The sequence below is a fragment of the Rhinoraja longicauda genome, chromosome 20, assembly GCF_053455715.1.
Source record: "Rhinoraja longicauda isolate Sanriku21f chromosome 20, sRhiLon1.1, whole genome shotgun sequence".
NCBI classification, from domain to species: domain Eukaryota; kingdom Metazoa; phylum Chordata; class Chondrichthyes; order Rajiformes; family Arhynchobatidae; genus Rhinoraja; species Rhinoraja longicauda.
Window position 1 is genome coordinate 18,601,161 of NC_135972.1, and position 17,486 is coordinate 18,618,646.

The 17,486-nt window shown below is 44.3% G+C and overlaps 1 protein-coding gene across 1 annotated transcript in view; it reads right to left on the reverse strand.

Annotated features, from left to right (window-relative positions):
• LOC144603602 (A disintegrin and metalloproteinase with thrombospondin motifs 20) overlaps nt 1–17,486 on the reverse strand; it is a 272,822-nt gene that overhangs the window by 116,682 nt on the left and 138,654 nt on the right. Inside the window, exons 17-21 of the mRNA XM_078417074.1 lie at nt 10,753–10,919; nt 10,096–10,225; nt 6,932–7,058; nt 6,268–6,478; nt 2,339–2,503 (exon numbers count right to left, since the gene is read on the reverse strand). Coding sequence (XP_078273200.1) covers nt 2,339–2,503; nt 6,268–6,478; nt 6,932–7,058; nt 10,096–10,225; nt 10,753–10,919 — 800 coding nt within the window. The remainder of the gene's footprint in view (nt 1–2,338; nt 2,504–6,267; nt 6,479–6,931; nt 7,059–10,095; nt 10,226–10,752; nt 10,920–17,486) is intronic.

The following is a 17,486-nucleotide window of genomic DNA, read 5'->3' on the forward strand; positions in this document are numbered from 1 at the left end:
ATAGGTCTTTATTAGGCTGTGAGCTCCTGCTCACTGCATAGTCCACCTAGGGATGAGCCACGCCTCCCAACGGGCTGGCTTTTAACCCCTTACGCCTGTCCGTCACGTGACGAGGGGGCTGACCCAAGGAGTGGCCTGATCCCCAGGGACCGCCACAGGCCTTTTTTTTGGTCGGGATCCTTTTTCAAACTGACCCGAAACATTGGCTATCCATTCCCTTCACAGACGCTGCCTGATCCACTGAGTTACTCCAGCATTTGTGTTTTGTTCAAGATTCCAGCATTGTTCTTATTATTGGGAGAGAGAAATTAAATAAAAACACAGGTATGAACCATCTTTTGCAAACTCTCATCAGAGTAGCTGTGATGTCCTCTCTGCCTGTCTACCCCTAGAGGAGGCAGTAGTTTCCTATCAACTTTATCAAGTCCCTGAATAACATTAAATGTCCCAAATAGGTCATCCTGTAAGCTTTTAGACTCAAAGGGTTTCATTTTGACACTGTATATCTTATAGATCGCATTTGACTGCACTGAGAAAGCAGATATGCAACTGATTGAAGGTGTATTCAGCTTAAAACAAAGGCAGTTTCTTATCGAACACTTTGCTACTTAGCCAGACGATGCCGGCTGATCTTCAGATTTTACTCACCTGGGTCACGCAACCTCACGGCCCCGGAGTTGAGGGAAGGGGGACAAAAAGACAGATTTCTCTTGACATTGATACAATAAAATAACCTCTGATGCTCATTTCCCCAAGGTCTTGGATGAGAACTGGGCTTGGGCTGGGTGAGAGGGCATGGAAATTTAGAATTCATATTGCATCCTGTATAATCCTGGGGACCAGGAGGCCTTAATGAGGGTGCAGGTGAAGCTTACAAGAAAATTTCCAGGAGGGACCTCAGTTATGAGGAGAAATTAGCAATGTTACGAAGTCATCGAGAGACACAGCATGCAACCAGGCTCTTCAGCCCATCAAAACCACATGGACAATTGTCCACACATTTACACCAATCCTACATTAATAACAATTGTTATTATCCGTGCATTCTTTCAATTCTCTCCAGTTCTTCCACTTAGGAGGGGCAATTAAACTACAAACCAGCATGCCATTGGGACATAGGAGTAAACCGGAGCACCAAGAGGAAACCCAGGTGGTCATAGGGAGAACATGTTAACTCTGCACAAACAGAAGGGAGGTCAGAATTGAACCTGGGTCAATTCCACAAGTTGCAGCCGTTCCACAAGTTGCACCACAGTGCTGGAAATATTCTCATCAGAGCACAGAAGGTCAATGAGAGTTTAAAAATTAAACTGCTAGAGGAACACAGTGGATTAAACAAAAGGCAGGAACAATGGGAGATGTTCAAGAATTTGATGAATTTAGTGGAATAATTAAGGCAAAACTGTCTCCACTGATTGGAAGATTGGCAACGAGGGACACAGCAAAAGACAATTAAATCAATGAAAGGATGGGGGTTTCTGTTCACATTACAGGCTGTCAAAATGTTTTCTGCCCTGTCAAAGGATGGAAGAAGTTTTTTAATGAAGCAGCTTGCATGGCAAGAGGCCCTTGTGGCTTCTAAGTCCAAACTGACCATTGATCACCCTTTCACACTAGTTTAGTTTAGTTTAGAGATACAGTGCGGAAACAGGCCCTTCAACAGTCAACAGTGACTGAAAACTAAAAAGAATAATCAAGGCAATTCTTTACCCAAGAGGCTCTGTTGCCGAGTCTATTCAAGGAAGGACCTGGTACACTGCTTTACATCTCATGCAAGGCATCCCAATGCATTTAAAGTGATTTTAGAAATTTGCAAACAGAAAAAAAGCTGTTTTGTCTTTAAACAGTAAAGGGGGGGAAACCCATTTCCATGTAACATCCCTGCAGTAATCAGACACCTGTTCTTAAGAACAGTCTTGTCAGTTTCACGGTGGGTGGACATTGAAAATTGGCAAGTGATTGCTTTGATTGACAGTTACGTGATGATAATGGTCAAGTTGGGCCAAATGGCCTGTTTCCATGCTCTATGACTCCTGGACTCTGAATCTATAATACTCCATTAAACAATGAAACATACAGCCTTTAACATTTTTAGCTTGCAGTAACAAAATAAAGGTATAGCTATTAAAAAGGACCTTTACTGTTGAAAATCCTTTGGGGAAAAATAACTTTGTTATTGCAAGTGTGAAATTCTCCAGCACCGAATGCCCTTCTCCCCAATTGACACACTTGTCATTATGATTTTCTATGACACAGGGTTTCTTCTGTACAACTATTGTGTTACAACAGAGCTATTTGTATTTTGCAGTGGACATTTAACTCCTTAAAGTTCACTCACTTCGCTCCATTGACTAGCTGTCCATTCAGGGCAGGGAAACTCGCTGCATCCCTGTGATACAAGGTTTTGATGTTCGTTGCACTCCCGGTCCACAAGGCGTCTGCCGAGGTTGTTCATGCAGTATGCTTCCCGTGTCTTTGTTCCACCCCCACAGCTCTTTGAGCACTGAGAAAACCAGAATGCCTGTGAGAGTCTGCAGCAGGATTGCATAAACAAGGCCTGTATTTGAGCCAGACTTTCAGTTATCTATGTTACTTGCAGTGAGTAGATGCGAAGCAGCAACTTGCAGAAATATACATTCACCATTAAATGTGTGAATTCAGGACTTGTAGAGTCATAGAGTGACACAGCGTGGAAACAGGGCATTCGGCCCAACTAGCCTACACCAGCCAACATGTCCCAGCTACTAGTCTCACCTGCCTGTGTTTGGCCCATACCCCTCCAAACCTGTCCTAGCCATGTACCTGTCTAACTGTTTCTTAAATGTTGAGATCATCCCTGCCTCAACTACCTCCTCCGCCAGCTTGTTCCATACACCCAGCACCCTTTGTGTGAAAAGGTTACCCCTCAGATTCCAATTAAATCATTTCTCCTTCTTCTCAAACATATGTCTTCTGGTCCTGAGTCACCTCCTCTGGGGAAAAAAACCTTTAAGCAGCTGCCTGATCTATTCCTCTCATGTTTTTATGCACCTCTATAATATCACCCCTCATCCTCCTGCGCTCCAAGGTATAGAGTCCGTGCCTAGTCAACCTCTCCCTACAGCTCACACCCAGTGATTCTTTGTTCCTGCACATTTCTTTGACAGTTGCAGAATCTAAGGTACTTAAATTGTTCTCATTGCTAAAAAAAAGCCTGAAAATTGAATGTTATGTTGCAAAAGTGCGGTTGGGTTTTTATGACATGATTACTGCTCAACAAAATCTGCAGCCTGGAAAATGTAATTATACAGAGATGACTCTCACCCCCCCTAGATGTTTACCGATCATAAAAAGTAAACTTAAAGAAAAGTCATTTCAACTTCTACCATATTCTCAATTATAGACCTCAATTTTTATTTTGCACTTTTTATAATTTTACCATTTAAGAACGCTAAGAATTTGTGTTGTTGTTTCCCATTTTGTGAGAATCTGTGAGAATTCTGTACTAAGACTGGGTGCTTAGCCTGTTTGGCAACATCACTGTTGGAGCTAGTCTGAGATACTGTGAGCACACAAATACTAGCAATTAACAAACAAGAAGCAATTTATGCAGATGCTAGTTACTTTCTAGTTACTAACGATGTTCCAATTTTTGTCTACCCTTAGTGAAAAGTTTGCCCCTGAGCCTCCTCTTCAACCCTTCCACTCTCACATGAAGCCTATGCCCTCTAGTTTCAGAATCCTCAATGCTGGAAAAAAGACCATGAGCGTTCACCTTTCAACGCCCCTCATGATCTTTTACGTCTCAATTAGGTCACCTCTCAGCCTCCCATGCTCCAAAAAAAAAAGTTCCAGAGTATTCAAACTCTCACTATAATTCAATCCTGCAATCGAAAGTAACACCCTGGTGAATCTCTTCTGCACCCTTTGCAACTTAATGCCATTTTTCCTCTTGCTGGGCAACCAGAACTCAGTACTCCAAGTGCGGTCTTACTAACAACTTGTACAACTGCATCATGATGTTCCAATTTTTGTACTCAGTACCCTTCCCAATGAAGGCAAGCATGGCAAATGCCTTCTTCATCACACTGTTCACCTGACTTGCTATTTTCGGGGAACCGTGCACTTGTATGGGGCCGATATTTCTGTCTGCAACACCGTCCATGCCTTTACCTGTCGGCCAAAGTCAGCTTGTTTTAGTTAAGGGGAGGTCTTGCCTGACAAATCTTTTGCAATATTTTGAGGAAGTAACAAGCGGGATAGACAAAAGAGAGTCGGTGCGTGTTGTTTATTAGGATTTTCAGACGGCACGTGAGTCTGCTAAACAAGATTGGAGCCCTTGGTATTAGAGGCAAGGTACTAACATAGATAGAGATTGGCTGACTGGCAGAAGGCAAAGAGTGGGGATAGTGGTTGGCTGCCAGTGACTAATAGTGTTCTGCAGGAGTTGACCTTTCACATCATATGTTAATGATCTGGATGGTGGTATTGAGGCTTTGTGGCCAAGTGTGCGGAAGATAGGAAGATAGGTGGAGGGGCAAGCAGTGTTGAGGAAGCAGGGTTAGGTGGAGATAGGTGCAGATAGGTGGAGATAGGTGGAGGGGCAAGCAGTGTTGAGGAAGCAGGGATATGTGGAGATAGGTGGAGATAGGTGGAGGGGGCAAGCAGTGTTGAGGAAGCAGGGAGTCTGCAGAAGGACTTGGTCTGGATGGGAGAGTGGGCAAAGAAATGGAAAATGGAATACAGTGCAGCAAAGTGTAAGGTCACGCACTTTGGTAGATGGAATATAATAATAATAATAATAATAATAATAATAATAATAATAATAATAATAATAATAATAATAATAATAATAATAATAATAATAATAATAATAATAATAATAATAATAATAATAATAATAATAATAATAATATTCATTTATTGTCATTGCAACGAGTACAACGAAATTAAAAAATAGCCAATCCTGACGGTGCGTAAAAACATATATGCAATAAATGCAAAAACAAATAAATACAATTATATTAAGTACAAATTTTTTTTTTTTAACAGTGTTGCCTAGTGCAGAAGGTAGTGTTCAGTTCTCGTATGGCCCTGGGGTAAAAACTGTTCTTGAGTCTGTTTGTTCGGGATTTGATCGACCTGAAACGTCGACCAGAGGGCAGATGAACAAACAGACGGTGGCCGGGGTGGGATGGATCTTTTATTATTTTGCCTGCTCTACTGAGGCAGCGCAGGCTGAACAGGTGCTCCAGGGAGGGCAGTGAGCAGCCGATGATCTTCTGGGCTGTCATGATGACCCTCTGAAGGGCCTTCCTGTCCTTTTCTGAGCAGCTGGCATACCATGTGGCATAGACTGCTTTCTAAATGGGGAGGATTCGGAAATCGGAGGTGCAAAAGGGACTTGGGAGTGCTGGTGCAGGATTCTCATAAGATGAATTTGCACATTGAGTCGGTGGTAAGGAAGGCAAATGCAATGCTAGCATTCTTTTTGAGGGGACTAGAACATTAAAGCAAGGATATAATGCTGAGGTTTTATGGTGTTGGTGAGCCATATTTGGAATATTGGGCCGCATATCTGAGGAAGAGTGTGCTAGCGTTGGAGAGGGTCTAGAGAAGGTTTCCGAGAATTATCCTGGGGAGAATTGGTTTAATGTATGAGGAGCATTTGACAGCACTGAGCCTGTACTCGCTGGAGTTTAGAAGGATGAGGGGGATCTCATTGATACCTGCCAGATAATGAAAGGCTTAGATAGCGTGGATGTGGACAGCATGTTTCCAGTTATGGGAGAGTCTAGAACCAGAGGCCACAGCCTCAGAATAGAAGGACACACCTTGAGAATGGAGATGAGGAGGAATTTCTTTAGTTGGAGGGTAGTGAATCTGTGGAATTCATTGACATAGAAGGCTGTGGAGGCCAAGACATTGGGTATTTTAGAAGCGGAGGTTGATAGGTTCTTGATTAGTGAGGGTGTCAAAGGTTACAGGGAGAAGAGAAGAGAATTGGGTTGAGGGAGAAAAATAGATAAGCCATAATCAAATGGGGGAGTAGACTTGATGGGTCGAATGGCTTAATACTGCTATGCCTTATGGTCTACCATTTACTCTGCATTTATTGGTCCTTTTGTCCTTCTCAAGTTCATGTTTTGGCACAAAAGTAAGACTTTCTGATTCACATTCTGAACAGTTGCTTTAAAATATTCAATGTAAGTATCATTAGGAGCATCAACGTAGCACAACACGGAGGCTAATCTGTCTACTAGGTGACAGAGGCTGCTTAATGGTTACCTGTGACCAGGATGTATAATGCCAACTGGACCTGAGACAGTCACCATGGCAGGGCTCCCGACTGGGAGGTTTCGGTTGATTGGCACAGTATCTGTCGTCCATGGGCACCCTTGGTACTTCCCCATGAGTGTACCTCATGCAGTGAATATCCTGTGTTCTGTGTCCTGGTCCACACTGGGCAGTACATTCACTTTTCCCTTCCGTGTGCCACCTGAAATCAGAGCAAAACTACTTATATGTTAAAGCCAACTGTTTTCAATTCTCATGTGCTTCAAAACAAGTCCCATCCCACAGAAACAGAGACAGAAGCATAGCACGTGCAGAGACGTACACACTCTGTGAATGGGGCTGTCTCTAAAGCAACATACAGATGTGTGCTCAAAGGCACCTGTACTTGGGCACATCTTCAGCACTGAAGCTGGACATCACTTCCACGTTGTAGTTTCAGTCAATTACATAGCGTTTAAATGGCAAGTACGGCAGGACTGGATTTCTGTACGATTGTTACTTCAAAGACAGGTCAAAGACATGCACATGCCGATATCAACACAGTCAGCATAACTCCTCAAGCTCAAGGTATTTATTATAATGGTGAAAGGAAGCCGTCAGTGCATTGTTGAACATTCTGCCTCATTAAGACTTCGACCACAATGCTACTTTTTACCTTAACTCACAGTCCGTGTTGCACAGCTCATTCTCTGCTGTTGGTCGAGACAAATGCTCGCATCTTTGGTCAGAAACAACCAAATGATCGCCTTTTCGCACGCAGACAACCGTTCTCCTCCGCTCCCCTGTATGCAACAGATGAAAGCAGATCAGCATACACATTCGCATGTTTTCAGGGAAAATCTGGAGTCTGTCCAATTGCAGGTCTGACGTTTCAGTGTATGATATACAGCAGGTGTTCTCTGAATGATAGACACATTTATCATTTAGTCTTTGATATGAAGAAAAACAAAGCCATTTTACTGAGATACAGTGCAAGAAAGTGACGCTCACACTCCCTTCACATCAAGCAGGATCGGTTACAGGATGCGAGCAGTGGTGTTGTCTGAAGAAGGGTCTCGACCTGAAACGTCACCCATTCCTTCTCTCCTGAGATGCTGCCTGACCAACTGAGTTACTCCAGCATTTTGTGTCTACCTTCAATTTGAACCACCATCTGCAGTAATTTTCCTACACAGCAGTGTTGCGGTCAGATCAGAAATAGACAACACCAGGGTTAAATAATCTGGGCATTTCACTCTGAAATCCTAGATTTTGGATCCTATACTTCAATCAATGATTCTTTCTGAAGAAGGGTCTCGACCCGAAACATCACCCATTCCTTCTGAGTTACTCCAGCTTTTTGTGTATATCTTACATATTCTGTTGTCCTGCTGGAAGTAAGAATTGTTCTATCTGGGACATATGACAATAAAACACTCTTGACTCTTGACTCTCTTACTCTTTGTGACAGCCTTTCCTAAGATCAGGTGTGGGTGCTTTAGTTTGGTCACTAAGAAAAAATTCTGGACCAATGTTTTTTCTGCTTTCAGAATATTTCTTGTCCACTCTTGCTCTCCACAGATGCTGCCCATATCTTTATTACCAAATGTATGTTTCTTTTTCCTCCAGTCTCCAGCATCCGTAGTATTGTTAGAGTCATAGAACTACGCAGCATAGAAACGGGCCCTTCGGCCCATCTTGTCTATGTAGACCAAGTTGCCAAACTGGGACAATACCAATTGCCTGCATTTTTCCATTTTCCCATACTCCAGCATTTTGTGGCTATCTTTGGTGTAAACCAGCATCTGCAGTTCCATCCTACACATTCTTTATTGTCATCTGTGCATTGCACAGTGAAATTTGTTATGCATTGATCGCACATAAACGAGTCGCCATATTTTGGTGCCATTTACAAAAGGTGCAAATTCCAGTCCACATGCTTGATGTACTGGAGAGGCTCCCAATCCATGTGTGCCCCTGTCAAGTGCAGGGTCTCCTCCGTCGCCCTCGACCAGCTCAACCCGCAAACCGACATCCCTCTCTTCGCTCGATTGCCGTAGTGCCCAGGGGACACCTCCTGAAGGCGACCTTGATGTCGCTGGAGACAATACGCCGGTCCCTCTCCTCTCGGCCCACTCCTCGCGTCTGTCGGCTTCATCGACTTCCAAGCTTTCACAAGGCAGGCCGCGGCCTGCCAAGTCCTTCTTCGCGGCCTCGAACGGCGCGGGCAGCCTGCTGGGTCCTCCTTTGTGGTGGCCCGCCGGGATAGCTTGGGTGTGCATTCCCGATTTTGGAAAACTAAATTCAACCGGAAATATTTACTTTTGTTGAATTATAAAGGTCACAAAAACGAATCTACTGTCGTGATGAGAAGGCTGATCATCACCAGGATTGCGTTAGGAATGTCAAGAGTCAAGAAAATCACGAGTGTTTAACTGGCAACAGAAGAATGAAATTCATACTTGCTGCAGATTTCCAGGCCTGTTGATGCCAGGATACACAAATAAACATTCCATAATACAACAAATTAATAATCAGTACAACTCGGTAATCAGGCCCTAATTGTGCAAAGCCAAAGTTGGTGGTACAACCATGACAAAGTCCATTAAATCATAGTTACGGAAGAAGTGGTTTGTGTTGAGCATTGTTCAAGAGCCTGATAGTTGCTAGGAAGAAGCTGTCCTTCCGTATACCAACCACCCTCTATTTGAAAAAGTTCTTCCTTGGGTTCCTATTAAATATTTTCCCTTTCATGTTAAACTTATGTTCTCTGGTTCTTGATTCACCAACTTTGGGAAAAGACTGTGTCCATCTACCCTATCTATTCCCCTCAAGATCTTATACACCTTTATAAGATTACCTCCTCATCCTCATGCACTCCTTGGAATAAATTCCTAGCTTGCCCAATCTTTCCCTATAGCTCAAGCCCCTCAAGTCCTGGCAACATGCTCGTAAATCTTCGCTGCACTCTTTCCACTTAACAACATCTTTCCTACAGCATGGTGACCAAAACTGAACACAAAACTACCAGTGTGGTCTCACCAATGTCTTGTCCAACTGTAATATTACATCCCAACTTATGTAGTCAGTACCCTGACTGATGAAGGCCAATGTGTCAAAAGTCATCTTGACTACACTATCTACCTGTGATGTTATTTTCAAGGAACTATGTTCCTGCACTCCTAGCTCCCTCTGCCCTACAACACTGCCCAGAGTCCTCCTATTCACTGTGAAGATCCTGCCCTGCTTTGACTTCCCAAAATGCAACACCTCGCCCTAGTTTCACTTATCTGCAGGAAGCTCCAGGAAACATTCCTCGTTTGCCCATCTGATCAAGATCCTATTGTAATGTTTATGTCTTTGTGATCTACGATACCACCCACTTTAGTGTCATCTGTAAAGTTACTAATCATGCCTTGAGCATTCTCATCCAGATCGTTGAGAAACACAAACAGCAACCAGATACAGCTCAGTCACTGGGAAGATTCTACATTGCCCATAAAACTCGGAAGACACCTGAGTTGCTCATCATAAACAGGGGTCTGCAGTCGATTTCTGGAATGAATTACCAAATAGAAGTGGTCTCATGAGTGACTAGCATGGTTAACAGAAGCTGCAAAATTAAGAATTATTTTCCCTGTGATAGCAGACAAAGTGCAGCTAGCACAACGTGCCTGGAATAAGCAAAAGGATTCAGAGACATGTGGGGGTTCCCCAACAGAAGAACAATCAAAGAACTAAGTAAATGATGCAAGATGAGAAACAAATATTTAAACTAACAGCTAAATATTTTTTTACATTAATTTAAAACTTATACATAAGCAACTAGTTGGATTTTACCTTGGCATGGTCTATTGCACTCTTGCCATGAACCATATGGATCCCAGGCAAACAATTCCAGTTGGTCTTCTATTGGTATGTTAAAAGAGTAACGCACATCAGGGTTGTACAAATTTCCAACGGATAAAACCTAGCAGCATTTAAAGAGAAAGTGCTTATGAACGTCAACCATTTTTAGGAAGATGCTTCATTAACAAGTACAATTTAAGAGCTCCAAGATTAAGTCAGAAAAGACATAAGGATGTACAATTTCATAGTCATATAAATTCCTCATATATTGCAAAACATACTTGGCTAATAAAGTATGATTGTAATTGAGTCATAGAGTCATTGAATGATTCAGCGGGGAAACAGGCCCTTCGACCCAACTTTCCCATACTGACCATCATGTCCCAGCTACACTAGTCCCACCTGCCCAGAGTCCAATTTCCTCAAATGGGCTCTTGGCAGTTTCCACCTCTGGGAGCAGGTGACCCTACGGGTGTCAAGGTTTATGGGGAGAAGGCAGAAGAATAGGGTTAGGAGGGAGAGATAGATCAGCCATGATTGAATGGCGGAGTAGACTGGATGGGCTAAATGGCCTAATTCTGCTCCTATCCCTTATGATCTTATGATCTTATGACCCATGATAAGGAAAAGAGGTGCGATTCTCCTTACCTGCAAGATTAGCTCTTCTTCAATTCGGCCTGTGCAGTTAATACGTTCCACATCACTGTCTGAGCCACTATATTCAATTGTGGCTCCCTGTACACTGACTTCTCTTTTAAACATGCTCACCACAAAGTTTCCATTCAGGACGAAATTACCTTGACTGTCAGATAAAGCTGAAATAGCAGACCAGAAATACTTGTTAGGAAAATTGAAACAAAGAGAATAGATCACAAACTATGCAGTAATTAATTTTCCTATTTTTTTCAGGTTTAAATGCTAGATCACTCTGTTGTGAATAGATCCTTTATCAAGAATCAAAAAATACCCTGGTGTGCTTTGTACACAACTAATTCCTTTGAAAGTGCAGAGACTCTGCCTGTGTGGGTGAGCTTCTGCCAGGCAGAATGATAGCAGGTGTGCAAAGATGAGGAAAGAGATCAGTTAACTTTGCACAGTACAGCAGATAATGCCTTTAAATTGATCTCATCTGCCTGTACATGATCATATCCTTCTATTCCCAGCACTTTCATGTGCCGATCTAAAAGTCCCTTAATTGCCACCATCGTATCTGCCTCCTCCACCATCAGTCCTGGCACAGCATTCCAGGCCCCCACCACCCTCTGCGTAAGAATCTTGCCCTGCCCATTCTCATTAAACTTGCCTCCTCCAACCTCACAGCTAGGCTTGGATTGAGTGGATGTGGAGAGGATGTTTCCACTTGTGGGAGAGTCTAGGACTAGCCTCAGAATTAAAGGACGTTCTTTTAGGAAGGAGATGAAGAGAAATGTATTTAGTCAGAGGGCGGTGAAACTGTGGAATTCTTTGCCACAGAAGGCTGTGGAGGTCAAGTCATTGTTTTTTTGTTAAGGCAGAGATTGATGATTTTTTGATTAGTACAGGTGTCAGGGGTTATGGGGAGAAGGCAGGAGAATGGGGTTAAGAGGGATAGATAGATCAGCCATGATTAAATGGCGGAGTGGTCTTGATGGACCGAATAGCCTAATTCTGCTCCTACCCCTTATGACTTTATGACCTTCACTGTAGGACATTTCCACTTTGGAAAAAGGGTTCTGACTGTCTATGCCTCTCATAATTTTATATAGATCTATCAGGTCTCGCCTCGCCTTCAACCTCTGACGTTCAAGAGAAAACAATCCAGGTTTAACCAACCTCCCCTTATAGACAATAGACAATAGGTGCAGGACAATAGACAATAGACAATAGACAATAGGTGCAGGAGTAGGCCATTCAGCCCTTCGAGCCAGCACCACCATTCAATGCGATCATGGCTGATCACTATCAATCAGTACCCCGTTCCTGCCTTCTCCCCATACCCCCTCACTCCGCTATCCTTAAGAGCTCTATCCAGCTCTCTCTTGAAAGCATCCAACGAACTGGCCTCCACTGCCTTCTGAGGCAGAGAATTCCACACCTTCACCACCCTCTGACTGAAAAAGTTCTTCCTCATCTCCGTTCTAAATGGCCTACCCCTTATTCTCAAACTGTGGCCCCTTGTTCTGGACTCCCCCAACATTGGGAACATGTTATCTGCCTCTAATGTGTCCAATCCCCTAATTATCTTATATGTTTCAATAAGATCCCCCCTCATCCTTCTAAATTCCAGTGTATACAAGCCCAATCGCTCCAGCCTTTCAACATACGACAGTCCCGCCATTCCGGGAATTAATCTAGTGAACCTACGCTGCACACCCTCCATAGCAAGAATATCCTTCCTCAAATTTGGAGACCAAAACTGCACACAGTACTCCAGGTGCGGTCTCACCAGGGCCCGGTACAACTGTAGAAGGACCTCTTTGCTCCTATACTCAACTCCTCTTGTTACGAAGGCCAACATTCCATTGGCTTTCTTCACTGCCTGCTGAACCTGCATGCTTCCTTTCATTGACTGATGCACTAGGACACCCAGATCTCGTTGAACTCCCCCTCCTCCTAACTTGACACCATTCAGATAATAATCTGCCTTTCTATTCTTACTTCCAAAGTGAATAACCTCACACTTATCTACATTAAACTGCATCTGCCATGTATCCGCCCACTCACACAACCTGTCCAGGTCACCCTGCAGCCTTATTGCATCTTCCTCACAATTCACACTACCCCCCAACTTAGTATCATCTGCAAATTTGCTAATGGTACTTTTAATCCCTTCGTCTAAGTCATTAATGTATATCGTAAATAGCTGGGGTCCCAGCACCGAACCTTGCGGTACCCCACTGGTCACTGCCTGCCATTCCGAAAGGGACCCATTTATCCCCACTCTTTGCTTTCTGTCTGTTAACCAATTTTCTATCCATGTCAGTACCCTACCCCCAATACCATGTGCCCTAATTTTGCCCACTAATCTCCTATGTGGGACCTTGTCGAAGGCTTTCTGAAAGTCGAGGTACACCACATCCACTGACTCTCCCTTGTCAATTTTCCTAGTTACATCCTCAAAAAATTCCAGTAGATTTGTCAAGCATGATTTCCCCTTCGTAAATCCATGCTGACTCGGAACGATCCCGTTACTGCTATCCAAATGCTCAGCAATTTCGTCTTTTATAATTGACTCCAGCATTTTCCCCACCACTGATGTCAGACTAACTGGTCTATAATTACCCGTTTTCTCTCTCCCTCCTTTCTTAAAAAGTGGGATAACATTTGCTATCCTCCAATCCACAGGAACTGATCCTGAATCTATAGAACATTGAAAAATGATCTCCAATGCTTCCACTATTTCTAGAGCCACCTCCTTAAGTACTCTGGGATGCAGACCATCAGGCCCTGGGGATTTATCAGCCTTCAGTCCCATCAGTCTACCCAAAACCATTTCCTGCCTAATGTGGATTTCCTTCAGTTCCTCCATCACCCTAGGTTCTCCAGCCCCTAGAACATTTGGGAGATTGTGTGTATCTTCCTCAGTGAAGACAGATCCAAAGTAACGGTTTAACTCGTCTGCCATTTCTTTGTTCCCCATAATAAATTCCCCTGCTTCTGTCTTCAAGGGACCCACATTTGCCTTGACTATTTTTTTCCTCTTCACGTACCTAAAAAAACTTTTGCTATCCTCCTTTATATTATTGGCTAGTTTACCCTCGTACCTCATCTTTTCTCCTCGTATTGCCTTTTTAGTTAACTTTTGTTGCTCTTTAAAAGAGTCCCAATCCTCTGTCTTCCCACTCTTCTTTGCTATGTTATACTTCCTCTCCTTAATTTTTATGCTGTCCCTGACTTCCCTTGTCAGCCACAGGTGTCTCTTACTCCCCTTAGAGTCTTTCCACCTCTTTGGAATAAATTGATCCTGCAACCTCTGCATTATTCCCAGGAATACCTGCCATTGCTGTTCTACCGTCTTCCCTGCTAGGGCCTCCTTCCAATCAATTTTGGCCAGCTCCCGCCTCATGCCTCTGTAATCCCCTTTGCTATACTGTAATACCGACACTTCCGATTTTCCCTTCTGCCTTTCCATTTGCAGAGTAAAACTTATCATGTTGTGATCACTGCCTCCTAATGGCTCTTTTACCTCTAGTCCCCTTATCAGATCAGGATCATTACACAACACTAAATCCAGAATTGCCTTCTCCCTGGTAGGCTCCAGTACAAGCTGTTCTAAGAATCCATCTCGAAGGCACTCTACAAACTCTCTTTCCTGGGGTCCATTTCCAGCCTGATTTTCCCAGTCTACCTGCATGTTGAAATCTCCCATAACCACCGTAGCATTACATTTTTGACACGCCAATTTTATCTCCTGATTTAACTTGCACCCTAAGTCGAGGCTACTGTTTGGGGGCCTATAGATAACTCCCATTAGGGTCTTTTTACCCTTACAATTTCTCATTTCTATCCATACTGATTCAACATCTCCTGATTCTATGTCACCCCTTGCAAGGGAATGAATATCATTCCTTACCATCAGAGCAACCCCACCCCCTCTGCCCACCTGTCTGTCTTTTCTATACGTTGTGTACCCCTGAATATTCAGTTCCCAGCCCTGGTCCTCTTGTAGCCATGTCTCAGTGATCCCTACAACATCATACTTGCCCATGACTAACTGAGCCTCAAGCTCATCCACTTTATTTTTTATACTACGCGCATTTAAGTACAACACTTTAACTTCTGTATTTACCTCCCCTCTCACATCGTTCACAATTGGCCCTGCCCTTAATTTCTTTTCCGCTCTAGAACTTCTGTTCCCATTCTTCCGAGAGTCTTTTGCAATATCTCCTGTATTCCCTTTTACCTCATCTTCATATTCACAATTTGTTAACCCCTCCCCCCCACTACTTAGTTTAAAGCCACAGGTGTCACACTAGCAAACCTGCCTGCCAGAATGTTTGTCCCCCTGCTGTTAAGATGCAACCTGTCCCTTTTGTACAAGTCACCCCTAGCCCAGAAGAGATCCCAGTGGTCCAGAAATCTAAATCCCTGCTCTCTGCACCAGTCCCTCAACCATAAATTCATACCCTCTATCTCTCTGTTCCTGGCCTCACCAGCACGAGGTACCGGTAGCAGTCCAGAGATAACCACCTTCGACGTCCTACTTCTCAGCGTTTTTCCCAACTCTCTAAACTCCCGCTGTAGCACCTCCTTCCTCTTCCGCCCGACGTCATTCGTGCCCACGTGCACAACGACTTCAGGTTGATCGCCTTCCCTCGCTAGGATTTTCTGAAGCCGGTCTGTGATGTGTTGAACCCTGGCACCAGGGAGGCAACAGACCATCCTCAAGTCCCTCCTGCTGCCACAGAATCTTCTGTCCGTCCCTCGGACTATGGAGTCACCGACCACTACGGCTCTTCCAGACTTCGGTCTCCCCTGTCGTGTATCCTTGCCAACAGGTCCGCCACTCGGACTGGAAACGTCTTCTGCCCCGACAGTTCCCAAGAGGGTATACCTATTTGCAATAGGCACAGCCACTGGGGTCTCCTGTAGTCCACGTCCACTCCCCCCGGAAACAGTCTCCCACCTTCGCTCGACCTGGACCTTTGGCGTGACAGCCTCACAATAGGTCCTGTCGAGGAAACTCTCGCATTCCCGGATGGCCCTGAGGTCATCCAACTGCCTCTCCAACTCCACCACACGTCCCTTCAGGAGCTGCACCTGGACACAGTTCTTGCAGGTGTAGCTCCCAGAAGCTCCCGCAACGTCCCTGTCTTCCCACATCCTGCAGGAAACACACCGCACCAACTTTTCCGCCATCACCTTGTGCCTATAACCAGCTCTGGCTTAAAACAATGGTATCCTCCTCACCTCAGCCTCCTCGCCGAAGACTCGCAGCCAAAGACTCGCACTTTTCTCACTGGGCTGCACCTGAACAGGGCTGCACCCTTTTGTGAGCCTTGCTTATATCACCAATTTAAATTGCCCGATTGTCCAATTTACCTGACTTCTCACTTAAACTGCCTGTTGAACTGTGATTAGCACTTACTTTACTGCTCAGCCAACGGGCGTCCTTGCTCTGCTCCCGGACTTTTCAGTCGGCCCTTCGAGCCAGCACCGCCATTCAATGTGATCATGGCTGATCATTCTCAATCAGTACCCCGTTCCTGCCTTCTCCCCATACTCCCCTTGTAGCTGTAACTCAGGCAGCATTCTGGTAAACCTCCTCTGCACCCTCTCCAATGCTTCCACATCCTGCCTGTAATGGGGCGCCCACAATTGCACGCAATATTCCAAATCCTAATTTTTCCTGGTGGTTTATACTCCATTGAGAATATTGTAGAAGGTATTAAAAGAGGATCCCTCACTCTCTACCTCCGGGCCCTGAGATCCTCCATATCTATTTCTACTCCATCCAAAGGAATAACAGCAGTTTAGTTTAGTTTAGTTTAGTTTAGTTTAGTTTAGTTTAGTTTGATTTTGGTTAGCAATACAGTATGAAAACAGGCTCAATGGCCCACCGAATCCATGCCGACCAAATTTCATCCATACACTAGTTCTATCCTATACACTAAGGACAATTTGCAGAGGCCAACTCTACCCCGGTCCCTCTGCTACCAGCTGCGCCACTCCTCGCATCCGTCGCCATCAGCGGCTCCCTCCTCGATTCTCGACCAGTACGTTGCAGACACCCACCACTTTTTGCATTATAAACTTGCCCCATACATCTCCTTTAAACTTTCCCCCCTCTGACCTTAATGCTATGCTCTCTTTGACAAAGATTTTGATTGGCTACCCTGAAAGATGGGGATAGAATAACAAGGAACAGCAGATGCTGGTTTAGCAAAGAAGATGCAAAATGCTGGAGTAACTCAGCAGTTCTCCAGAGATGCTGCCTGACCCGCTGAGATACACCAGCACTTTGTATCTTTCTGAAGGATGAGGAGTTTGATCAATACCTAATTGTTCCAACAATGCAGCAACCTCTCACTGTTACTGGAGTGTCAGCTAATATTTTTTCAGTCCATGTTTCTGGGGAAGAGCTTGAAAGCACAGCCTTTGTCTCAAAGAAGTGGGAGTCAACTAATCATGGTCGTAGCAAACATTGAGCCATTGCCCTGGAGGGGGAGTGTTCAACATGCATCCTTGATAAAGAATCCATGCACACTTTAACAATTCTGAATGTTTATGAGAACTGTGTGCATTGCTGTGCATTTAAGAGAGCATGTCCAAGACAAACTGAGATCAGAATTCAATTCATTTGCAATGTGCTCGACACTCGTGGCCTGGGCTGATGAACACAAAATGTCCACATTATGGAGCGTGAAGTGTGATTTCACCCTCATACCCATTTCTATCCCCAA